Source organism: Lepisosteus oculatus, chromosome 10 (genome assembly GCF_040954835.1).
Source record: "Lepisosteus oculatus isolate fLepOcu1 chromosome 10, fLepOcu1.hap2, whole genome shotgun sequence".
Lineage (NCBI taxonomy): Eukaryota > Metazoa > Chordata > Actinopteri > Semionotiformes > Lepisosteidae > Lepisosteus > Lepisosteus oculatus.
The window spans coordinates 11,115,307-11,141,986 of NC_090705.1; the positions used below are offsets into that span (position 1 = coordinate 11,115,307).

Here is a 26,680-nt window from a genome sequence, read left to right on the forward strand (position 1 = left end):
GAAAATATATACAGACTACTAGCTTTTAATTTAGGGTGAAAAGCACCATCGCAATATTACCACTTCAAATTATTAATATGTAGTGGAAAATATATAAATATATTCCAAATTCTGTTCTATGACTCCACATGCAAAGTAAAAAAGCAAACCATAAATGGAAAGGATTCGATCTACGTATAAAACGGTGAAATAATACAAAGTTTTAATCTAAACTGAAAGTTACAAACTAATGCTTTCCATTATGGAATAAACATTTAAAATTGATAATGGGAGACACTCCCACTTCTGAGTACCAGGGGTTGTGGGAGTGTGAAAGAAGTAGCCTAGTGTAGTTAGTAAAAATAATAAACAGTTAGATGAGCAGAATGGGTCCCCTCTCATTTGTAGCTACTTATTTTTAACTCCTCCCATAAACAAAAAAAACAAACTGTGTTGCACAGTTAGTTCTTTCTGTAAGGTTATATATTCTGCAGGCTTTCTCACAGTAATTTCTTAAATTTCACCAACACTAGGTAATCATTTGTACCTCTGTTCACCTTGTTATCAAAACTTCCAATAACACCTCACATGTCTTTATTAAAGAAAATGATGCTACATCATGTTAAGCAAATTGCTTATTTAAGGAGATTCTTCTACAGCTGTTAGTGAAAATAATGAAGAAATCCAGCTAAAGCAGTTAAATGGGAAAATGTAAAAACTGCAGAATTTACAATGGAAACAGAATCAATAATTGAAATCTGAATAATTCACCTTGAGATGTCTGCAAAGTACCCAAGCAGTTAGGCCATATTTTCAAGATGCGAAAGAAAACAAAGGGTAACACTAGTACTTCAAAGAGCCACTCTGCCTTCAGAGAAATCCAAAGGTGCAAGAAATTCAAAGCAAGATTAATTAAAATCAGGCTTTAGAGACGTATGTATAATTATCCTTACAAACGTTTTTATACCTGGCTATTGTGCACAACAAATTAAATGTATATTAGTTTCATAACCTCACATAAACCATACATAATACACTTTATTTACAGCACTGTGTACTTCAGCTACTGAAATTCTTACCCCAGAGATAAATTACAATATTTGTCAAAACCAATGGGCTTGAACTTAAGATTTTACTTAACTTTGCATTTTACTTACCTTGAACCCCACATGGTTTCAGCTATTAAAAGGGATAGTTCTAGTGGGTTCTTACAGCTCCCATTTAGTATGCCAGTGCATCTTGAAATGATATATAAATATAAAAATGTTCTGGGTTTCCATTCCAGATTTATAGTGAAACCCACAGTAAAAATCAAACTATCCATTATTAGAAAAAAGCTTATTTATTGATAATTGGCATGACAATCAGAAGTCTCTTCCTGGAAGCAAAGGTTATAGAGTAGGAAACTGCACAGATCAGCAGTTCATTTTAGAGAAGACACACACTGATACAATTTAGAGACACCAGAAAGTATATTTTTAAAAGATGGGCACCAGTTGAAAACATACAAACTCCACATAGGAGGTTCACCAGACAGGAATCCAGCTCAGGACCAAAGAGCTGTGAGGCAGCACCACCGACAACCCATCTTAATTAAGCAAAAATACATGAAGATCACATATCGCATGAAAATTTACCGTAATAATCTAGCAAAGGAAACACTGAGGATCCTTACCTCTGGGTCACGTTTACTGCCCGTGAAAGTTGGAAGATCAGCATCAGGGGACAGGATACTGCTCCATGTGTCACAAGGGACATTCTTTAAGCAGAATCCTCCAAATCTCACCTCTGAGGCAAACTACAAGCAGCATAAAATACTGTTAAGAATTACTGGGCCACAATATCACTGGCACAACCCAAGCATCACCTTCATCACAGCAGAAAACGTCACAGTACTGAGATTGCAAAGTAGGTCAAGTGGATCAAACATTGCCTGATGGTTTTTATATTACTTGCTCTATGAATAATCTTTGACTAGGAGTAGTGGTATTAAAAGGTCTATCTAAATAATTATTAAAAAGGTTCTTCTGGAAAAAAAGAGACACTTTGAAAGATAATCATGGACGTGCACCTTAGTTAACAGTTTATGTGTGATGATCCATTACTACTGTTGGATAAATCAATGATGTTCAGAAAAACGTTTAGTTCTATATTTTGTTGAAAACCTTGTTTGTAATCATTTTTGATGCTCTTAGGTTATAAAGTTTTTACATTACATTTCTGTATTTCAAAAGTACACTATAAAGTTATTAAACTCAGTTACGACTGTAACTATATACAAAGAAGCTAAGGGCAAAAGAACTCCAGACAATTAATGTTCATCATCTACAAGCTTTAAAAGAGGGAGTATAATATTACTAAAGACATTTAAAGACAAAAAACTGTGCTACAGGGTAATATGTTGGCTTTTACAAAGTCTACTGTTTAAGACAACTGCACAAATTCAATTTTATGTTTAGTGTTGTCAAAATGATTTATTGTAGGAAAAATAATTAGAAGTTAAAAGCTAGAGTTGGTGATCACAGATGTGCCATAGGGCAAAAAGATCAGACATCTCAAAGAGAGAGGCCTTTTCCTGCTGACATCCTATTTCATGTGCACACGATAGCAGTAGATAACATATCATAAAATCGCAGCCGGAGAGACTACATAAGAAAACTTTTAAAACAAGAAAATGTTTCAACTTAAAAAATACTCCATTATGACTTCAAGAAATGTTTACTTAAAAAAAATACCTGAATAGCACACACTCCTCATGCACAGCTCTGACAAAAGACACTCCTGTGATGTAATAATTCACGGTAATGGTTTTCAGCTAAGCAAGTGATGGATGGCTTGTAATAATGAGAAAAGGATGTTTTATCGCCATTTTGACTCACACAAATATTCATCAGGTCATTTTTTTTCCCTCTCTTATATCGTATTTAGCTGACAGAATGTTAACTAAAAATGTTAATCTAACATCTAATCTCAGATGGAACATAAGAGCCTACATGCAAATTGCTACAGGATATAAGCTGTACAGTAGTTCTGCTTTTAGTTTCATTGTGCTTGTTTAGAGCACACCAAAGTCAATGCTGAAAATATTCTTTATAAAGCTCACGGTCAGCTAAAGAAGAAATTAAGAGCCTGGGAGACTGGGCAAAGGTCAAAGTAGAGCCTATAGAAAGAAGCTCCTAAGTAAAACCAGATCATTGCTTGAGCCCCACATGGCGTTCATCTATTTTCTTGATTATATTGGAATGTAACAGTTCCTACAGCCATCAGGCAAAGTACCACACTGCTTTAATCAGGCAGTGTTGGGATGACCAAACCACATTCCCGTAAAACTCTTTTTTTTTACACAGTAGTTCATAATTCTAATCACGCATAGTGTGGAGTGATCATGTCCATCTCATGGTGAAGCATCTGCATCCTGATGGGAGCAGAATCTTTCAGGATGAAAATGTCATTCACAGGGCAGAGGGTTTACTGAATGGCTCGATGAGCATGAAACCAATGTAAACCAGGTGCCATGGCTATCCCAGTAACCAGATCTCAACCCAATTCAACACTTATAGGAAATTCTAGAGTGGCGCCTCAGATTGTCGTTTCAACCATAAAAAAAAAATTAAATGATGGAATTTTGTGGAAGAGTGGTGTATCATCCCTCTGACAGAGTTCAAGACACGTGTAGAGTCTCTGTCAAGGTGCACTGAAGCTGTTTTTGGCTCATGGTGGCCCAACGCCCTATTAAGACACTATGCTGGCATTTACTTTATTGTGGCAGTTACCTGTATAAAGCACCCAACACAAACTTACTAAACCCAATGTTAAGCTTGAACTCATATTTTGTTTTATAAATTCCACATTAAAGACGGTAAGCAGGTGTTAAGTATGAGAAGAAGAAAAACACAAAATAGTCAACTAAGGGAATGGAGATTGCACGCCCCCTAGCGGAATAATTTAGAAAGTACATGACCTGAGAAATTCAAAACCTGCATGATCTCATCCAATATGCGTGATCTCATTTTAACTCAGGTTCTCAGATACTCTTTTTTTAACTGCGGCGCTATTAATGTCTTGGAGATTGCGGCAGTGTATATTTTGAAGAAAATTAAATTTACTGTTTATGTTTAAGGAGAAAAAAGTAAAACATTCTTGGTTTATGATGAGCTCATTTATCCTTTTTCAGAGAAATATATGGGCCTTTGAAGAACATTAATTTTATAGAACTTTTTTGAAGTATGGAAATTGATTTTCTTTGTGTGGCTTTGAGTTTGATTTCAATGTTTTTTAACATACAATGTTGTCTAACATTGCTTCTTTTGTGTGAATATAGAAAGAAATTACCAACGCAAATGACATTATCTTAATGTTGTCTATACTGTATATAATACCAAAAAGTATGTTCATATATATAAATAAAAAATCCATTCAGAAGCAGAGATTACGGTGAATACAAACCTTTTTCTCTCTAATAAGTATATTTCCTCGCCATATCTCCTCAACATCAATACAGCTCCCAAGGTTTTGTGGATCCAAAATATGAGCAGACAAGTAAGTTGCTGTTTTCTGCCATCTGTATGTAAAAAGTACCATTCATCGTTAAAGTCAAAAATGAAAAAATAATTCAGAATCTTCAAACTCAACATAATAGCCAGAATAGACAATTATTTCTTGTCAACGGTGAAAGTTTTTACAATACATGAACATACTGGCTACACTACAGTCAAACTACAGTATACCCAGAAATCTCTATAAAACTCATCAGGAATACCTTCTTTTGTAACTTTTTCTCCAGTACCAGGGAGTCACCCTTCTTTCTCGAAACCACGTCACAGATGATGAGAACACTCTTTGTTATCCAAGGTATGCACCTCTCCTCATGGTAGGTTTTATCATACACTCCAGCACATTGCAATAACAAACCTTACAAAGCATAGATCTTCCCCAGCTGAGCTGCAATCCATTAGTTATACAAGGCAAGTCACCTCTAGCACACCTAGATGAGGCTCCATGCTGTTTAAACCTGGTATCACCTAGTGGACACTTGAGAGGCCCTCCCGTGGCTATTTAATTATTACGCCCGAGTTGGGTTGCAGAAATCCATACTGTTCAGAATGAACTTTACAGTGCTAAACGTCACTCAACTTCTGCATTTTGTTCGGAATCCAGATCTTTACAGAGAGGATCAGGTAAGGTATTTAAGTTAAATTAACTTCAAATTTAAAGATGACTTATTTTTCCCCCACAGACAGCATACTGAGCTTCAAAACACACGTATCACTTATAAACCCACCAAATTCAGGTAAATTACAATTTTTGCAGTATGTGCACTGACAAATTAGTGAAGGGATATAACAAATTCATTGTGCTGATTAATGCATCACAAACAGTAACTTCAACAAATCCACTCTACTATACGTCTACTATAAAAGTCATAGGTTAGTAGCGTGAGGAGCCAATGTTAGAATCAATACCAGATGTATATCTATAGCTCATGTTCTGCAAGAGCTTGCAGATGCTGTCTTGTGGGACTCCATCCCATTCCTGTTGTAAAGCCCAGACAAGCATTTGTTTGTTCAATGGTCTCTGAGCCTTAGATGCTACATACTATCCAAAGTCATTCCAGAAATCCTCAACGTGGTTGAAGATTGCATAATAAGATATTTGCAGCACTGCCGTTACATTCCCATCTCTCAAAAAGCCATTGTCACACAGTACAAGCATGCTCTTTGCTCTGCAGAGAAACTAGACACTACTGCTCAAGAAATCTCACAGTCAACATCAACTACTGCAACAATGTACTGACTTAAGGCCATGTACCTGTAGCATGTGCATCAACTTCACGATTTACTATAACTTCTCACTGTCAAACCCATAGATAGTACAACAAATGATAACGCAATAGCATTTTGAAGTGCTATTTCATTTGGTTTACTGCATCGGTTCTCATCAGCTAACAAGCGATTATGTTCAAGTATTTTAAAGAAGAGAGGCTAAAAATATACATTATATATATATTGAGTACTGTCTATGCTTTTGTTCAAATGAACTCTCTTACGTTTAGAAAAAGTATTTTTTTAAAATATTTTGGAAAAAAAAGATTTCTCTTTGTTGTATTTCTGACACAAGTGTAATGCCCCAATACCACCTGGATCTATACAGAAAAGGCAGCCAAGCGATTAATACATACGCTGTGGCATCTTCTGTCACTATGGCAATCTTTGCTCCATGCCATGCTTGCATATGCTTCAGTGACCCAAGAAGTGGAAGGAACTCTTTTAGGCTGGGTTCTTCTTTGTGTAGAGCCAATAAAATAACATCCAGCAGAGCCTTTCCTGTACAGAGCCAAGAACATCAAAGACAATAAAAGACATTCTCCTACAAAGCTAGACATGTGCAACTAGGCAGTGACAGTTCACATTCTTTACATTTATATTTAATAAAGTTTAGCAAAAGAAAATCCTTCTTTAAATCATTCTGATTGGCTGAACCTTCAATACCTTGTTTGGATCCTTCATGGGAAACTGGAAACCGAGGCAATAGTCAATTGTACCCATCACCTTGAAAATTATAGAAACTATATCATGTAAGCTGATTTTGATAAAGGCATGTGCTGTATGATGAATACATGCATACATACATATGTACACACAGAACATACCTTTATCCAAGATTGCAAACCTGAGCCACACTGTAAACGAAGTCTGGTCAGAAAATGTTGGAGTGGCACTCACACTGCTGCACTACACACTGTACTTTCAAAATCAATGCCATCCTAAGGAACATTGTGCTGTAGGAGGTGCTGCCATTTGAGCAAGATATGAAACTGAGGTCCTGACTTCTTTATCACTATAGATGTCATGGAACTGTTTTATAAAGGTAGATACTGTACATGAACCTCAGTCTTCAGCCTCAATTTTTTTTATCTCCAAACGTTGGTACAGTTTTTGTTGTTTTCATTCTTTTTTTTACTTTTTCCTATAAAGAGCTTTGAGAAGATGCTTTTAAAAGTGCTATATTAAATATGATGATAATTATTAATTACACTTTGTCCTTTCACAATCAGACCATATCTACAAAAATTAATTCAGCTGACTTCTCTCAGGAAGCTGCCGGTATATAATGGCTGTGTTCCCTATTATATATAGGTATATATGTTTAGGGTCCCTTTTGAATAAAAAACACTATACTACTGCTTGCAATTACAATACATATATATATAAAATACTTACAAACTCAAATTGCTTCTCAGACCAGTCAATGACCTTTTATTATAACCACATTTTTTTCTTAGCCAACCTGCTTTTACATTGAAAGTACATAGTGGAAAACAACTATACCTGGAGGAGGAAGTTTGTCTGAAAGCTGGTGCAAACCTTCAGCAGCCTCTTCAAACAATCTATGAGATTCAGAATATCAGAATCAGTTATCAGAATATTTCAGCTCACAAAAAGAAACAGGACTTGTTTTCTAATCTTAACTGTTTCTTGGCAACAGTATTTGCCTTTTTACAGGACTATTTTAACACAACGGGAAGAGAAATAATCAAATGCAATTGTGCATACTCTGCCTGAGAGAGAGCTTCAGTCATATCCTTTTCCTCCTCCAGCCTCTGAAGAGTGCACTGATAAGCCTCAATCACTGAAGTAGCAGACTCCTCGCTATCATTTTTCACAGAAGTTGTACCAACACTTTCCCACTCTGAGCTGCAAACCTGAAAACACATAAAAATGAAACATTATTATGGATAGACTTGTCCGAGTCATGCAACATGAACTAATGCTATTTAACTGAGGGAAAATAGACAAACATCTTGAAAATAGAAAGGCAGCATTGGTTATGGTTTGTGCTATCATTGGATTTATAAATTATTTGGTGGTCAAAGAGAAAAACACCCAAATTAGCAAGTAGGGGGAGTTCACGCACATAATGAAAACCCAGGACATTTCTGCTTGCTGTTTACCTGTGAAGACCCAGAGCTTGATTGTATAGCAAAGAAGCACCTCTGGGGAGCAGGAATTCCAGTGAGTGTGCAAGCTGAAAAGGATGGAACAATGTATGACCTACTGTAGCATTCATTGAGCAAGAAAACAGGAAAAGATTAAACTTACATACTGCATACTTCAAGACCTCACCACATCAGCAACAATAATCAAACCTGTTCTAAAAGCAAAAGGTAGTTAAATTATTCCGTTTTTGTTTGTTTTGTCTAACTCAAAAAAGCCAGATGACCCTAAATAGAAAGCCATTTTTCCTCTCCCCATTAAAACGTCGTCGACAGTCACATAACGCCGCCAATCTAAGTTTTGTACAATAGAAGAAACTAACCCCTTGTAATATACCTACTGTAGATAGTTCGTTTTGATAAACTATTACAGGCACGTAGTAGTTACTAAAGTAAACTGAATGTAAGGGGAAAATCAAATGTGTAGAAAATGTCGCCTTATAAATGTATATTTATAATAACATGCTTAACAATGCAGGAAACGAGTGTTTTAATTCGAACTTACGTGGAAAAGGTGAGACCTTCCTTTTGGACGAGTTAATAGATATTTCTTTGAGGGAATCATAAACCTTGTTTGCAGCTGTCAGTCCTTTGAGAAAAGCGCAACACATAAACACGTGCATGGTATGCAAACAAACATAATTACATTTTTTAGAAATGTACAGTATGCGTTTATTATCATTCACTTAGTTAATATTCAATTTTTAACACAAAAAAACAAAGAAATGTATCATGTAGTTAAGTTACTGTTTTAAGTTACAAACTTCCGAATGTAAAACTGCAATCATACCTGTAAAACAATTAATGTCTTCATCCTCCTGTTTATTAAAACTAACTACTAGAACATAACGATCCATCCTCTTCTCATACAAAAAAATCTATTCTTTAAGAAATAGTTTAAAATGTGAAAAAACAAATTCCCCGCGCTCTACAAAGAGGAAGAGGTTTTGAACACCTTCAAAATACAGCCGATCGGCAACAACGTGACTGAATCTTAGTTCTTATATCTTACTTCCGCTCTTCTCCTTTCATTGTAAAAAAAAATAAACTAAGTAAAATTATTAATTTGGAAACGCTGTGAAATATACATTTTATTTTTGCGTGTAAAGCATTAAATTAAAGTTTACTACTCTAATTTATAGATTGCAAATCTTAACACAGAATTACTAGGAACGAATATTGTCCATCATGATTTCTGTCGGTTACTTTGCTGTGTCGCATTTACTATCACGTTAAGGTTAAAGTAGTGATGTTCACAGCGTTTTTCTACCACCGTTGACTTAGTCATGTCAGGTTTCACAAAGTCTGCACAGGTAACATGTTGTATTTAGTTTGGTGTTCTTTCATTTCAGGATCAACGTTTTCATGGTCCAGGTATAGAGTTTCTGAGACCGTGTTTATTTATATTAATGTATAAGTTAATCGTGATGTTCTCCCGATGAGCATACAGGAGTCAGAACACTAACACTGCATGTGTACTATACGATAACTATACTACACGTCACCTGACGTATTGCCTTATATTTATTATAATGAAATAATTGTATTATTTGGTTAAGGATCGGTTTGGTTATCAATAAGTAAAGTGATTTTTATTAATCGATTTAATATCGTTTTGTGTCCCTTAAATACCTTGTTGCTATTTGTTTCTTTATTTGCAGCAATGGGCTACTTTTGCCAGGTCCTGGTATTTAATTGATGCCAAGATGCAGCCTCCAGGAAAAATTGCAGCAATGTGTTCAGTACGTCTACAGGGAAAACATAAACCAATATACCATGCGTTGAGTAAGTATCCTACTTAGTTGTTGTTATCTAGTCACTATTGCTGTATTTTCCTGATGCATTTGGCACGGAAATATCACCCTGCGACTCTCAACTGGCAACCTACCGAAGCTCAGCAGGTGTGAGCCTGGTCAATACCTGGATGGGAGACCTCCTGGGAAAAACTAAGGTTGCTGCTAGAAGTGGTGTTAGTGGGGCCAGCAGGGGGCGTTCGCCCTGCGGTCTTTGTGGGTCCTAATGCCCCAGTATAGTGAAGTGAAAAGAGTAGGGGTGCAACCCCAGCATCCTGCCCAAATAATGTCCTCCTAATAATCCCCATCTATGAATTGGCTTCATCACTCTGTTTTCCAGTAGCTGGTGTGTGTTGAGCATTCTGACACACAATGGCTGCCGCATCATCCAGGTGGATGCTGCACATTGGTGGTGGTGGAGGGGAGTCCCCATTACCTGTAAAGCACTTTGATTGGAGTGTCCAGAAAAGTATTAAATAAGTGTAAGGAATTATTATTATTAATTAAGACCTGAGTTCACTTTATTCAACTAATTACTCCCTTAATTGAACGATACCTTCTTTAAAAAAGTGAGTAGAGTGGTTTATAAGACTGTCTGAAGATCAGACCAGAGTTGGAGATTCCAGGGTTAGATTTATGAACACACGATTTCCCTCTTTTGATTTCAGCAAAGAAAAAATGTATTTTCTGTCACTCCTAGACTAATGATAGCTGCTTGATTATTACATGGTTTGTGAACATTTCAAGTAATTCTTGTTTTAATAACCTTTTAAAAAGACTTTCCTTATTTGATTTCTTCCTTATGGTGAGTAAGTGACACTGACTGTTGTTGCATTTTAAATACAGTGTTTCTCATTCCCTGGAATGAGCATTAATGGTTACCAGGTATTTAACACATCATTTGAGTGTTTCATGTTCTTAAGTAGTTCAGCTTTGTGGGTACAAACATGCACTATGTATGATGTAACATATATTTTCATACAGTGTTCTAAACTCAAAGATTGTTGCTGGACATTGTCTTTCATATTCTTTAAGTTCAGAGATAAAATGCTCATATGGTCTTATAATGCGTTGTAGCTAAGGGTGGTGAGGAATGTCATAAGCAGCTAAGTGTACAGATAGTCAGTGAGCTGCTGTTTCAGCCTGTGCAGTGTTTGTGATTGAAGTGATCTGTGTACTTCAGGTGAAATAAACTAAAGTTTAATCAAGATCAGGTGAGGTCTTGATACTATATTGTACAATTTAAACATAATTTAAATCCTATACTTTCTAACTATGCAGTGCTATAAAAAGTTGTTTTTTTCTTTCCAGTATAGCAGTGGTGTTTGTATTCATGGGATTCATATGGGATTCATGGGATTGTTTGTGCAATTTTATTTTTGACTAATCCCACATTTAATCATGTTGTAACAAAACATACTTTGTGTGCAAACCAGAGCCTTCAAGTAAGTATTGAGACACAATGACTTTAATCAAATGTAAACGACAGTATTTGGTTACATGTCAGGTTATGCCATAACTGTAATAATTCTGCAATCCGTTGAGCTCTCCACACTCCTTGTATAATCATTTAAGATTCTTTCTGTTCTTGCTTATTCTTCAGATGATTAAATTCAGCTTTTTCTTCAGCATATACAATACTTGCTCAATTGGATTTAAATCTGGAGATCAACTTGGTCGATCTGAGATTTCACATTTTTTTTTTCCATTGGTCAAACAATTGTTTGCATTGGCATTGTGTTTTGGGTCAGGGTCTTGCTTCCTGTGAAGTACCACTCACTAAATATGTAAGTGCATTGTTCTATATAAACAAACACATTTTTTTGTAACCATTTTAGATTTATTCTTTAGCTGTCATCATTAGTTTTATCTGCTGTGGCTGCAAACAATCCCACCAATGGCTGCATTTCAGGAATGCTGGTTTAGAGGTACGTTCAACGGTAATCCCTACATAGTAAGGTATAGTAATTCCTACCTTTTTTTAATTTAACCAGCTGAATTGCACTCCTACAAGCCGGGCTTTCATAAAGCATTGCTGAGATTCTTTTTTCCTTGCATCTTCTCAGATGAAGAATTTACTTTTTTTTAATATTTTAACTTAATAATAATTGCTTACGCTTTTGTAGCGCTTTCTAATGGGGTCTCCCCTATGGCTGCAGCATCCAGCCATAGTGGGGAGGAGAGCAGAGTAATGAGAAGTTGCTTAATGGCGATCCTTAGGAACATTGTACAAGGCCAGAGAAGGCTTTGAAGCCAATTCATAGAGGGGGATTGTTAGGAATATTATTGATTGGTAAAGGTCAATGGGAAATTTGGCCAGAACGCCAGGGTTACACCCTTACTCTTTTCGAGAAACGCCCTGGGATTTTTAATGACCACAGAGGGTCAGGACCTCAGTTTTACATTTCATCAGAAGGACGGCGCCTGTTTACAGTATAGTGTCCCCGTCACTATACTGGGGCATTAGGACCCACATGGACCGCAGGGTGAGCACCCCCTGCTGGCCACACTAACACCTCTTCCAGCAGCAACCTTAGTTTTTCCCAGGAGGTCTCCCATCCAGGTACTGACCAGGCTCACACCTGCTTAGCTTCAGTGGGCTGCCAGTTGTGAGTTGCAGGGTGATATGGCTGCTGGCTATTATTTGTTTATAATAAGGGCCTGTGTGAGTTAAACGCATATAGTACACAATAGCACCTAATGTGTTTGGATTCACTGACAACTTTGTAACTACTGTTCTGCACCATAAATGAGCAGGAGTGTTATTGTTTACTACCTATTGTTTCTGCACTGTTATTTAATTTTGACTAAGAATGTATATTGTTTTCATACTTGGGTAACATTTTGTGATGTAACATCTGGGTATTTGAGAGAACATTTTTGAATTCTGGAACCAGTTGAAGGTTATAACACCTGAAGTTATGCGAGTTATTACTTTACGAGCAGTTTTCAATGAATGAATTAAGCTCCTGTAACCAGGGATTACTGTATTGACATTGGATCATTATACATTAAATGTTATGACCACCAGATGGAGCAGTTACTCTTCTTACAGCTTTATGACCCTTGGAAATGACTAGTTCTTAAATTTACCTCCCGTGACAGGTGTCTGAAGTTTACCATATTTATTTCACCAGATAATTCAGACTTAATTCCTCACACTATTAAAGAATGTTTCACCTCAAAGTGTCTCAGCATAAATAGGGAACTTTATCTGACTCTAAAGAGTAGCAAATGGATGAAGAATGTGTGGCAGCCATTCTGCACCAGTAGCTGAACAGATCAGGCAGAGAAGTTGCTTAATGGCGATCCTTAGGAACATTGTACAAGGCCAGAGAAGGCTTTAGCCAACATGCTGGTTTAATATCCTTACTCTTTTGTTTGCTTAGTGGTTTCCCTTCCAGTAATGACCAGGCCCAGTCTTCCTTAGACGCTTTGCTAACATTGCTACTCATCTTTCCATATGAGATTTGTATGACTGAAACGGAGAAAGTTATCATGCAGTAAAGTTCTGTTAGATGTGGTTGGAGTTGCAGTTGTTTTAGTAATGAATAAATCATTGGCATGCAGCAGAGTAATTGTTTGGGTACGTACAGCAGAAAATGCAGACTTGGGAAATTCACAGGACAGCAGGCAGTTGCCTGTTTATGCAGTTTCCAAACAAGTAATTAGGCGTAGTAGCACCACTGCTAACTAAATGTATCACTAATGAACTATAATTTTTAAATGCCCAAAAAAGCAATAACTCTGCAAGTTATACAAGCAATTTGAATATCTGTGTAATATATAAGCCTGCATATGTAATGCATATTCGAGTTCTGTGTGGGTATTTCTTGACCATTACTGTTTTTCCTATATATTTTGCACTGCAGTTTCCCTCACAGGATCAATAAAGTATCTATCTATATTTTACAGCAGGACTATAATACATATAGGGTCTATTTCTTAATCACTACAGACATCATGTTCGTAATAAAGGCCATGTTAAGGTTATGTGCTGAACTATATCTTCCAGGAAAAAGTGAAACCAAGCAAGTCTATGAAATATTCCATGTCTGAGGAACCAATACATTACTTAGAACTGTCAACCCAAATCATGTACTTATCGTATATAGTAAGTAAACCTGGAAGGCTTAAAACATCAGCATTTTTTGTCTTTTATCTTTTATTTCAGTCAAAGTGTTATGTATTGCACAGCAAATCTGAGACAGGCAAGATAGCTGAAACTATTGTGTTGTCCCTCAGGCTGGCAATGTGTTATGTAAAGAATTCTGTTCTTTGAGAATTAGCTAAAGAATTAGCTAAAGGCTGCAGATGATTTTCTCCACCTTAAGTGTCACCATTTAAGAAAATGACTGAAATAATTAACTTCAGCAGCAGCAATGTTGATGAGGAGAACCGGTGCAACTCAGCAGACATACAATATTAAAAACATGTTAAAGATGACATGTCTGTTGCAGCAAACCAGTTTCCCTAATGTTTTGCTGTATTTTCAAAGCTAATTTTTGATCTTTTGTGTTGGGAGTCACACTGTAGAGGATCACTGCCACTGTCAGACACAGATGATTGCTCACTTGAAACAAAAGGTGTTTTTACAGGAAATGTGGTTTTTATGTGGTTAGTCAGTGAATTATATGCCTAATCATGTAACAAAATCAATCCAAGGAATTTTTATAAAATATCAGTAAAGCCTGTATTTTAGGAGTTATCACATTACAGTACATTATTACCAGAACATTTTGACCTTTTTGGAACAATTCAATGGGGAATTCCCTTAACAAAGACCATGCTGGCAGGTAAAACCCAATGTGAACCAAAGAAATAGAGCAACACAGGTAGGATGATGGCTTTGCTTGTCCAGTTTGTCTCCTTTCTAATTATTCAAGTGCTAAATGTAAAAATAATTACCATGTTGGATGTTCAGTGTAACACACAAGGGACATATCTTTGCTTAAGGTTCTTGTTTAAATTCGTTTTTGTTTTTGAAGGCAAAATGTTGAGCATTTTGTCCAGACAATTGGCCTGTTAAATAACGCTAAACATAACACAAAAAGACCCGTGATGGCTGACACATGAGCATGTCGTGTCTGTGTGCTCTGTTGGGGTTTTGTTTGTTTTTAGACTGTAACTATCCATTTGCAACATCACATACTGTGCAGTATATGGGATGGGGGGAAAACTTTGGGCTGCAGATAAAGAGGATGCATGTTGGGTAAACGTCAGTGGACTCTTCTGAAAATGTCAAACTCCTTATGGACTCTAGAACATTACCTACATACTCCAGCAGTCAGTTCTAAGTTCTTGGCCAAAACGCTGCTTCCAATAAGCAATCCAAAAAATCGAAGCATGTGCAACACACAGATGCACAGATCACACAAATCAGGATGTTCCAGAACTATGATCCAAAGAGCCCCATCGGCCTGAATGGAGATAGTGATCAAGATTGTGCCCTCTCAGTATAACACTGCAGATACTTGCCTCAGGGTGTGAAGGAACCTGCTAACATATGGTAATTCACACTTTCAGCCAAACGTGATTTCTCATCTGTAAATCATAAATAACCTTGTATTGGATAGGAAATTACCTGCAGTAGAACTGTGAGTGGATTTATTGTATTTTCTGTGACCTGTTGCACTGCTGTGGGGAAATTTAATTAAATCTGATGTGGATAGATGAATCTCTACTAGTCGGAAAGGTATAAATTCCTTTTATTGTGTATCAGTCACACAAATGAATAATTGGGAAAAGTAGGCATCTATACACCTGTTTTCCTTCATTCTTAATGCCTAAAGGGCTCACAGTGTCACAGATCAAATTAATTATTAGATCATTTCTAACTGTAGCTGTGTTTTGCATATTGTTGTATGTACAGTATCTATCCAATAGAGTAAAAAAATCAAGAATGGATGAGAAAGGACATTGAAAGGAAAACTTTAGGCTTAATCTTCACCTTCATTGTTCTTCATTGTCATTTCCATTTTGTGTATTTGTCACAGGTGACATTGGGGATCATGTGGTGGTGATAAACACGAGGCACATTGCGTTTTCAGGGAACAAATGGGAACAAAAAGTTTATTCCTCTCATACTGGGTGAGTGTCACAATGGATTTTATTAGAGCTTTTTGACATGACATTTTATTGTTTTTCATCTTTGTTACATTAAGTACTTTTCCACTGGAATAAAACCTTCATGCATAATGTATTTAATGTATGATCTTTCTGTTTTAATTAAAGGTATCCAGGTGGCTTTAAACAGGTCACAGCAGCTCAGCTTCACCAGAAGGATCCCAAAGCAGTAAGTAGAGATGCTGGGGACCACCATATGTAATTTGATTTAGCAAAGATGTGATATTTACACTGTACCTCTAAATCTGAAGGCATTGCTAAAATATTCACACTGTATGCACAGCTTGGTTTTGCTAATGTACTTCCTTATAAATGGAAGTGTGCCATTGGTCTGCTTTCTGTACAGACCAATGTATTGTATTAGTTTGTTTCTAATGTAGGCTGTATTGCTTAAATAAATACAGATAATACACAAATTCTTGGGCAACTTGTGAGGCCATGTTATATTAATTAAAAATGCACTCCAGTTTTCTACTCTCTGAGCCCAGTTTGTGCTCTACTGTTTTGGCATTTTAGAACAACACTAGCAACTGTGAAAAACTAATTAATGAAGAGCCAGGAGACATCAAAATAAATGCAGAAGAACAGTGTCAAGTGTTAAATTGTGTGATTTCTTTCAGGATTTTACAGGCACATGAAAGAGTATCATGTTAAATAGTATGTTTTCTATCAAGATTTTTCTTCATTTGTTTTCCAACACAACATTTCTTAATTTATTAAACCACCATATCAGCTTTTATTGTTATTCATTATTGCTAAAATATTGGATTCATATGTGAATATACATTTATTCTGTTTGGTTTTTAAGTGATTAGGACTGGCTTTTAAACGATACCACAGTCTGGTAGAATTTGAGTCCATGTATGATTTTATAAAGACGTTGAAGCCTGTGAAGTTTAAATGTATATAAGTATATAAGTATAAACTAGCTATAGTGTTTCAAAATATCCTCAGGGGGTACTGCTTCATAACAGTTAAAAAATCCTAGCTAACCATTCACATTTTATATTTCTGTACTTATGGAATTTTCCATCAGGAAATTAAAGTCAATTAAAAGTAATCCAGTCACATGAAAAAAGCAGTACTATTTGTTTGCTTTGATCATTCAAGTGATCTGGAATTTGAAATAAAAAACATGTTTTGTATTTGTAAAAATATATTTAAAAAAATTAAAGACACAAACAGCGAACATGGCTTCTGTACCGTCCAGCATTAGCTTGTTTGTGAGCTCTTGATTTACAGGTATGTTTTCCTATCAATTAAGAGTTATGAGGTATAAACTGAACAAACATGTATGTCAATAATTGTCAGAAGTAAAGAGTTTGTATTCTTATCATTATTAGTTTAGTGAAGTACATTTTATATTTTTTATTGTGAGTTGAAGACATCTCTAAACATTATCATACGTCATATTAATCGAACAAAGTTAAATTTTATGATAAGAATATATTAATATTGCCCAATCAGTGAGAGTGACCGACATTAAAATATTAGATATGTTCACACACCAGTTATCACAAGTGTTTAATGCTCATGTCTGTGTTTTCATTGAATGTGGCACTAAATAGATAGTGTTGTGCACTTGCATTTACACACAATGATTCTTCAAGAGATTTTGTATTATGTCCTGACTCTTCCTGTGTTCGCTCGAAATCTGGGAGAAGGCTTTGTTGGTGAATTCACTAACCTTAGACTTAATCATCATCCTGGCTTCCCACCTAAGAAAACCTTATTTACGAGGAAAGTAAACCTAAAAATATTTTTCTCTAAAAAACAAAAAAGGATATTTTGTATAAATACGGCTATCTCTCTACTAATGTTTAAGGAATTGCAATGTAAGCAAATTACCCTGGTTTGGGTTTAATCCTCTTTAGGCAGCCTGGTTTATGTTCAGGATCGACACTGACAGAACTACAGTGTTTATATTAATCATTTAATACAGTTTCCCATTCTGCAGTTAGTAGGTCAGGGTGCAGATTTCTTCTTTTCTCACGGCATAAACACACACAAAAAAAAATCATCTTCTCCTGGTTTTGCTGTAGACTGTTCTTTCCTTCAGCTATTTCCCAGAGCATTCCAGTAGAAAGTTTTCCAGCTGGGTAAACAATACGATTTCCATTTTAATGAAATTCAATGGGACATAGCTTTAAAAAAGCCACGCGTTCTACCAAACAATTGGAAGCAAAAGTTGTATTTGTGTATTGTGTCACAGATTCAGCTCTGCGGCAGTACTGTTAACATCTTCATCGTCTTGATGGTATAAAAAAGCAGGCCATCTCAAAAGGTTGGAAAACAACCTTTTGTTTCTCAACCTTCTGTATGAGAGCAAACGTCTTGGTCTTAGATGTGGTAGATGTAATTGGGGCACTTTCAAGACAAGCTCAATTTTCTATTCTAGTTTCAGTCTTTGTGCACTAAATAAAGGCTGAGAAAAGCTTGCAAATCTTTCATGTATCAAAAAAAATATTTAAAATATTTTAGGGAGGTACTTATACCACCACCAAGTAAAGTTTATAGGAAATCACTTAAAATAATCTTGCTTCTGAGTTAAAGATGAAATTCCATGTCCTTAAACCAGATTTCTTCAAACAGACGAGACACTATAATCTGAAGAAACTTCCAGAAAGAAGAAGAAGAAATGACCCTGCTGTTATTAGTCAGTACTGTCAGAACTAGAGGAATGTGTTGGCTTGTACAGCTTTTTGTCTATGAAGACTGATGGGACATGGGTTTAAGGTTGGCCCTTGTATTTAAAACATGTCTCCCATCTTTGCAGATGCAGGCCCAGAAAAAAAAAAGTTCAAAATAAAATACAGAACAGAAAGTAGAATTTCCATCTTTCTTTCATGTGTTTTCTAAGCTTATCCTAAAATATTTTTAAAATATCTTCTCAACAAGGCTGCGGAGTGCAGACTTTGAACATGCCATCACTCTCAGATTCTTCAAAACCTTTGCTGTTTTCAGTTGTGGAAAATTTATGTGAAGCCTTTAACTTTTTGTAAAGGTGAAAAATGTAGGGAGCTTTGTCTGAGGTGTCATTGCGTAATAGTGCACTTAACATTTGATGCTGGAATGTACTCTCAAATTGCAAAGTTATTAAGTTAGACAGATCTTGAAGGGAAAAATAACATCTGCCACACTGTATCAATCTGAAGATGAGATAACTTTTTTCATCTGACCTAAATTCTTTATACCTCACTGTTGGTCATGATAGAACTTGTTTCTGAAAAGATTTTTAAAAATTCAGTGTATGGTAAAGAAAATAAAAAAAGGACCCTTAGCATGGTTTTTGCTTTCCACTATTGTAAAATGCATTTCATGTTCCAATTTTTCTGAGATAATTTCTCTGAGAGAGAATTTACATACAATTTGTAAGATGAATCAAGATGCAGTGTTTTTGTTATTACTACTCAATACCTTTCATAGGTGTGACAAACAGACACATCTGAATTGATGTTACACCTCCTTAACTATTGTACAAAAAGCTGTATATTTTGGTTTTTCATTTGGAATTCAAGAACAGAGCGATCGTGACAGAACTGCAGTGGTTATGTAAATTATTTAATATTGTTTCACGTTCCTCATTTCTAAGTTATTGTTTAACATTGTCGTCTTTTGTCACCTTTGTGAGTTTCACCTGCATGTCTTACTTGCTTACTGAAGGTGAATATGAAGGAGCTCCCTCAGAACACAGGTTGAGTTCTTTTGCCCCACTTTCTCCCTGTCACTGGATGACAGTGACTGATTCTCCCAAAGTGGCAGCTGACAACTGGCAGAGGATAGGGGGTGGGCATTCATGATCATGGGACTTCTCTGAAAGAGTGACACTCTTGTTTCTTGCCAAGTGCTGGCAAGCATGTGAGACATTAGTGATAGATGTGTTGATCCTCCGATCAGCACTAACTCTCTCTAGTAAGACACTTTGCAGTGTGGGCTTAACTATAAGATGCATCCAAAATCAAATGAATATTGTAGATTAGATAGGAGCATGATAAAATAAGAATCCATATTTAAAACAAAAATGTGTTCCTGTGTTTTAAATGAAAAGTGGAAGTAAAAGCTAAATGCTTATTCCGGGAAAATTAGAAAGCGTTCAGTAATTTGTTGCCAGCATGTGTCTAGATGTTTTATCTTCAAAGTTCCTTAACTGCAAGACACAAGGCATAAATAGGAAATATGCCATCTAGGATATTGTGGCTTTGGCTATTTAGCTATTTGACTTTAATCAACACAGTGTACCTGTAGTGTCAGTGGTTGCTGGTGCATTTTATGTTATACATTACATTTTCTGTAGCAGAATTTCATTCAGAACACTCTGCAAAGTGCTGGTACAGGAGTTTATGTAAAAAACAGTTCCATATAATGACCTTAGTTTAAAACTTGCGATTCACCTGCTTTGCATCTCTTGTCATAATCCAGTGAGCAGTCATAAAAGTTAATGCTTAATGCTCTGGTGCTTTTAAAAATGTCTTGTCACAGTGTTTCTGGGATGAGTTGCTTAATTCCTTCTACATTTACATAGCTTTAACTCTACACTTCACGTAGCTGTGTAGAGTTTGCATGCACTTAATTTCAAGTTTTAGAGGGCTGGAGAAGTCCTGGTGTTTACCTGAGTCCTGCGTCTATTCTTGCCCTGTAGATTATGAAGCTGGCTGTCTATGGGATGCTGCCGCGCAATCTCAGTAGGAGAACCATGATGCAAAGGCTGCATCTCTTCCCAGATGACGTAAGTGATCGTATTTCCTCAGGGCAATCGTTTTATCCTTTTCTTTTTTTTATCTTTTCAGAACTTTTCATTGGATGGCTTCTCCATTATTGGTTTGTAGACATAGAATAGCAACGAGCAGAGATGAATGTAATGAGCTTTCACAGTGTGGTTGGAAGCACATTTTTGTTTTTTTGAGAGACATTCTATGCACGTCTGTCCCTCTTCGTGAGATATGCAGTATCTGCGGTCCTCACTGGCAAGGGACAGCATTAACTGCAATTAGCATGGTTCAGCTTAGATGGAAGCTGGCATAAAATGATGTTTTGGTTGATACAGCAAAGTCACAGTCTGTTTCTCATTTTAGGTAATTCCAGAAGACATACTTCGGAACATAACAGAAGAGCTTCCACAGCCTAGGACGGTGCCCAAAAAGCTGAGCGAGTACACACAGGAGGAAAGGGAAGCTTTCCCCAGACTATGGACTCCGTGAGTGTCAAGATATTTTTGTAGCCTACTCTGGAGAATGATTTATTACCACGTAAAGCAATACTGCAGAGTTCTTTCTCGCTATGATAGTCCCCCTGTTGCACTGGATTAGTTTCAGGGTAGTAAAACTTCAGGCTGACTAATCATCTTTAAGGCTTTTTGTTCATTGGGTGCACTGTTTATTCTCCTGCGCCATTGGCTTGTACTGATTTACTGCTGTAACATCACGCACCTCGGTTTGTTACAACTTGCCATGCGGTTCAAGGCAGAGTTCTGCTCAGGGTTTTGAATGCCTTGTCTGAGCTGTTTGAAGGCTGGCTGAAGTGTGCCGAGGTGAAAGGTCAGGCTGGCCCGTGTCCATGTACAAATTCAAACCTGGGAGGCTTTCAGAATGCCTAACATCTAAATCAACTTTAATTATATTTATATGAAAATGTGGTGCTACTGTATTAGCTGCGTGAGACTGTACAATAGTGGTTTTGAATTAGAAAGTATCATATTTTTTCACTTTTGCATAAATATTTTGCTTCTTATTGTTATATGTGCGTTATACTGGTGGGTGAAGTTTCCTAAATTAGGGAAACGAGAAAATATGACCTTATAAATCAGCTTGAATTAAACAGTTTTGAAATGTAGAATATCAAATTACATTTCAGCGAATACTTTAGTTTTTGACATAATACTTTTTCATTCTTTGATATAATCATCAACATCTGATTTTGTTTTTCTTTCTTATTTGGTTTCTTATTTCTTATTTCAGGGATATTGAGAATGTATCTTTATTTTTTGTTTAAACAATAAATAGGAACGTCATAGTTAAAATATCCCATAATATCTACATACTGCACATTTCATGTATCCCTATATTTTACTGCACTGACACCATTAGAGATATGTTAGCATTAGTTTTTACTTGTCGTGTTCAGCTTGTAGCCTGAAATCCCCTCTGGGAGTTTTATAATTAAAATGTTTTTCAAAATAGTCTTAACTCTATTTAGAGTACACTATATCAAATTAAGTTTTCTATAAGTCTCAGAAAAGTCTTAACTTATTATACTTAGCCATTTGTCTATATTTTTGTTTTTTCCGTGCTGTATTAGCTACTATATCTCATTACCAAGGAGCAAAATTATTTTTCAAAGCTGTACGGTAGATGTTTCGTAACATCAAAACAAAGTTAAAATCAGTTTTTTAAGGAATTTATACTACCTCATAAACTATTATTTTTTCAACATTTTTTATATGTTTAAAAAACACATTTAAAAGCAAAACATGATCACTGTGATCACTGGCAGTAATTTTACAGTGTATCTGAATATAGTGCAATGAACGCAGGAGACAGTTCTTCCAAAGGAAGTTTGGAGGCAGTTCCCAACAAGCTACAAAGCAGTGTTGCTGAAACCGATACCCTGGCTTCTTTCAAGAAATGGATAGATTAGAATCTCAGATAATTTAGGAACTAGCTACCAGACAAGCTGGGCTGACTGCCTTCCTCTTCTTTACAACAATTCTTATGTTCTTATGGTCCTGGAAGGTCATTAACAGTTCGGTTAAACTGTAGAATTACACCATAAGCAGTGATGTTATATCTAGGAAACCTGACCTGAGCATCTACTGCCCTATTAGAAACATATTTCTTGATAAAAAACATTAGGAACATCACCTTGTTCCTAGCTACCTAAAATGATATTTTCTTAAGATTTAGTAAGATTAAAAATAATTTAAAACACCAGGCAAGGATTTTTCAAAATTGTAATTAAACATTAACTCTTGTGGATAATAAAGTGAAAGTCATGACAATCTTACAATTTCCTAAAAAGCTGTCTCAAATAACTTTTTATAAAAATGGGTATTAAAAAAGCTTTTCTTCCTCTAAGCACATGTAGAGTTCATGTCCCTTCAGCAACAGTTCTGTACTTTGCTCTACCTTTATATGACCAAACCCTTTTTTAAGGATAAATAATTGGGGGATGGGTGTCTACATGTTTTCTGAGTCTGTACCTTGTACATTTTGTTTAGCAAAAACCCCCTGTGATTTGTGCTTTTTCCAACATCCTTATGATATTCATTTTGCAGTATGTTGTAGTCTAAAACAGCCCTCATAGCGTTACAAAGGGTGCACAATTGCTCTGATCAGAAGAGCTTTTTTTTCATAGTTGGGTGATTTTCTTTTTGACTTCCTGCATGGCTTCACTCAGCTTCTTGTGTTTGCTTTGCCACCAGGCAGAACATGCATCTAAAAGCATGTTCAAGCCGGTCACCATATCACCCTGCAACTCACTTCACTGGCAGCCCACTGAAGCTCAGCAGGTGTGAGTCTGGTCAGTACCTGAATGGGAGACCCCTGTGAAAAACTAATGTTGCTGCTGTGCTGGTAGAGGTATTAGTGGGACCAACAGGGGGCGCTCACCCTGCAGTCATTGTAGGTCCTAATGTCTCTGTATAATGATAATGATTCTTTATTAGCTATACAATTTACTTGCATTAGGAATTCGTCTTTTCGCATACCCCAGCTTTTTTCTCCATGAGACACAGATACACAGACAGGGAGAGAAGCCTGGGGTCAGAGCGCAGGGTCAGCCATTATACGGTGCCCCTGGAGCAGCTGGGGTTAAGGGCCTTGCACAGGGGCCCAATGGAGTAGGATTCCTCTGCCGGCCGCGGGATTTGAACCGGCAACCTTCCAGTCACAGGCGCAGATCCTTAGCCACAGAGCTACTGCTCCGCCCCGTATAGTGACCACTATACTGTAAAAAAAAGACCCCATCCTTCAGATGAGATGGAAATCCGAGGTCCTGACTCTCTGTGGTCATTAAAAATCCCAGAGTGTTTCTCGAAAAGTATAGGGGTGCAACCCCGGTGTCCTGGCCAAATTTCACATTGGCCTTTTATAATCCCCATCTTCTTCACTCTGTTCTCCTCCCCACTGATAGCTTATGTGTGGTGAGTGTACTGGTGCACTATAGCTGCCATCACATCATCCAGGAGGGGTTGCACACTGGTGGTGGTGGAGGGGAGTCCCCATTACCTGTAAAGCGCTTTGAGTGGAGTGTCCAGAAAAGTGCTATATAAGTATAAGGAATTATTATTTAAAAAATACATTAAAACCTTTTATGGACAGCTTTTGGGAAGGATGCTTCATTCCAGAATTAGCTTCCTCCACTCCTCTCTCAGTTCAACTCTGCTAATTTTCCCTTCACCATTCATTCTTTTTTTATTCCTTACCGGATTCATTTCCAAATTGTCTCTTCCATTGCTCCAATATCTTTATTACTTTTGTCTCCCAGTGGGTGTTACCTTGTTGTAAAGCTGTCTTCCTAAAACACAAAAAGGCCCTTAAATCTTTCTTCTTCCGGATAGACAACTGCCTGCTTGCCCGTTGTTCCACAGCGATCTGTCATCGGTCTCGACTCTGGCATTTTCGTTTTGCTGGCGTCTTCCACAGCTGCCTCCCACAGCATGAGGAGTCCTTAGGTGTTCACTGTTTTCCACTACTTGGATCATAAAACTGTCATTTCTTCACTCAACAAGGATAACTGTTACCTCCTGTCGTTTCCCAGTCTCGGTCTGCTTGTGCAGTATATGGCCTTATTTTCTTCTCTTTCTTCACCTCGGCCAGGGAACATGGCCAGCAATGGTGTCCTTGGCTGTGGGGCTTTTTGCATTTGACCAGCATGAAGCGTAAATTTGCTCCCGGTACCTCACAGGATTTTGCTGATTTATACTTATCCATTGACCTGCTGTGGCACACTGGAGACAGTATGTGGCAGATCTTCCTTACCTGGCGACTGCCCCGGAGGATGTGCTGAAATTTACGCCTTGAAATACGGTGTAATAAAATAACCGTCCCTCTCTATTACATTCTGTAACGTACTGGTCTCACCAGTTTTCCCTTTTGTCTGAATCCAGACTCCCTACCCCTCTGGACCCCCTTCAGTTTTCATACCACCCCAACCGGTCTACTGATTATGCTGTATCTCTTGCCCTTCAAGAGAAAGACCCTTATGTAAGAATGCTTTTCATTGACTTCAGTTCAGCATTTAATACAGTCGTCCCCCAGAAGCTGACAGAAAAATGTAAATTTTAAACACCTCCCTCTGTAACTGGATTCTGGACTTTCTGACCAAGAGACCTCAGACGATGCGGATCGGTAATAACATCTCCAGCACCATCACAATGAGCACCGGAACCCTCCAGGGCTCTGTGCTCAGCCCACTGCTGTTCACATCGATGAATCATGACTGTTCTGACAAGCACAGTTCAAACTGCATCATCAAGTTTGCCGATGACGTGACAGTGGTGGGCCTCATTAGCAACAGCGATGAATCACCGTAGAGAGAGGAGGTGGAGCAACTACTGGACTGGTGCACAAACAACAACCTCTCTCCTAATGTAAACAAAACAATATAGATAATCATTGACTTCAGGAGGATCCAAGCTGATCACTCCCCACTGTACATCAACGGCTCCCCTGTGGAGGCAGTTAGAAGCACCAAGTTTCTTGGTGTACACATTACAGATGACTTGGTCACTTGGTCCCTCAATACCACCTCCCTAGCCAAGAAAGCACAGTAGCGTCTCTTTTTACTGCGGTGACTGAGGACTGAGGAGGGCAAACCTACCCCTGCCCATTCTTACCACTTTCTACAGAAACACCATTGAGAGCACCTTGTCCAGCTGTGTCACTGCTTGGTTTGGGAATTGCAACGCTTCAGACTGCAAGACTCTGCAACGAATTGTGGAAACAGCTGAAAAGATTGGAGCCTCCCTCCCTTCCATTTCTGTCACCTATCACAAACGCTGCTTACACAGGGTCCCCAGTATAGTAGATGACCCCTCCCATAAACTCTAGGCCCTCCTACCATCAGGAGAAAGATATCCCAGTGTATGGGCTAGCTCCACCAGACTCTGTAACAGCTTCTTCCTGCAGGCTGTCAGGCTCCTCAACACCCTGGAATCTACTTGCACCTACCCCAATTCCAGAAACAGGGTTTGAATCCTCCCAGTCTGTTGTGTATATTGTATTATGTATTTGCCTTGTAATTTGCACCATCTGCACTTTGCACTATGTGTTCCTGTCTGTCCTGTCTGTATTTGCACCGTGGACCAGGGGGAACGATATTTCGTTCTACTGTATACCTGTATATGGCTGGAATGACTTCACCAACACCCCCTTCTATCAACAATGGCAGTTGATGGTGCCCTACTTACCTCCATTCCCAATGGAGCACTGGCTCCCAGGAAAGAGTTAGCTCATTGGTGGTGGCTAAAACTTTTTAAACTTAGTCTGGCCCTGAGTCAATGGGCAAGTCATGGGCATTAACAACGACCCGCTTCAGTCCTCAATCTGGAACTGAGTTAACCATAAGATGTGCTCTCAACATGAGACTGTTGTCCAACTGAACAGACTGGTCTTACCATGAGACCAACAAGTCTGATCTGACAGCTAGACTAAACACCTTCTCCTGTGTTGATGTTTTTTTAAATAAACCTCATGAATCCAGAACAGGAATCTAATTGTCTTACAAGCTTTTCTTCTCCACGATGTCCCTAAGATGTACTCTAGTGACATAAATTGACACAGACTCCCCGAGA

The 26,680-nt window shown here is 37.4% G+C and overlaps 2 protein-coding genes across 2 annotated transcripts in view; one reads left to right on the forward strand and one right to left on the reverse strand.

Moving 5' to 3' along the window:
* Window positions 1–8,921, reverse strand: part of mtbp (MDM2 binding protein) — a 34,815-nt gene extending 25,894 nt beyond the window's left edge. Inside the window, exons 1-8 of the mRNA XM_069194909.1 lie at window positions 8,763–8,921; window positions 8,478–8,561; window positions 7,931–8,004; window positions 7,533–7,681; window positions 7,308–7,366; window positions 6,158–6,302; window positions 4,426–4,540; window positions 1,655–1,777 (exon numbers count right to left, since the gene is read on the reverse strand). Coding sequence (XP_069051010.1) covers window positions 1,655–1,777; window positions 4,426–4,540; window positions 6,158–6,302; window positions 7,308–7,366; window positions 7,533–7,681; window positions 7,931–8,004; window positions 8,478–8,561; window positions 8,763–8,829 — 816 coding nt within the window. The 5' untranslated portion in view covers window positions 8,830–8,921. The remainder of the gene's footprint in view (window positions 1–1,654; window positions 1,778–4,425; window positions 4,541–6,157; window positions 6,303–7,307; window positions 7,367–7,532; window positions 7,682–7,930; window positions 8,005–8,477; window positions 8,562–8,762) is intronic.
* Window positions 8,922–9,183: 262 nt separating this feature from the next.
* mrpl13 (mitochondrial ribosomal protein L13) overlaps window positions 9,184–26,680 on the forward strand; it is a 28,659-nt gene continuing 11,162 nt past the window's right edge. The window contains exons 1-6 of the mRNA XM_006635948.3: window positions 9,184–9,285; window positions 9,634–9,757; window positions 15,762–15,855; window positions 16,000–16,060; window positions 20,531–20,617; window positions 20,964–21,085. Of these exons, the coding sequence (XP_006636011.3) occupies window positions 9,259–9,285; window positions 9,634–9,757; window positions 15,762–15,855; window positions 16,000–16,060; window positions 20,531–20,617; window positions 20,964–21,085 (515 nt within the window). The 5' untranslated portion in view covers window positions 9,184–9,258. The remainder of the gene's footprint in view (window positions 9,286–9,633; window positions 9,758–15,761; window positions 15,856–15,999; window positions 16,061–20,530; window positions 20,618–20,963; window positions 21,086–26,680) is intronic.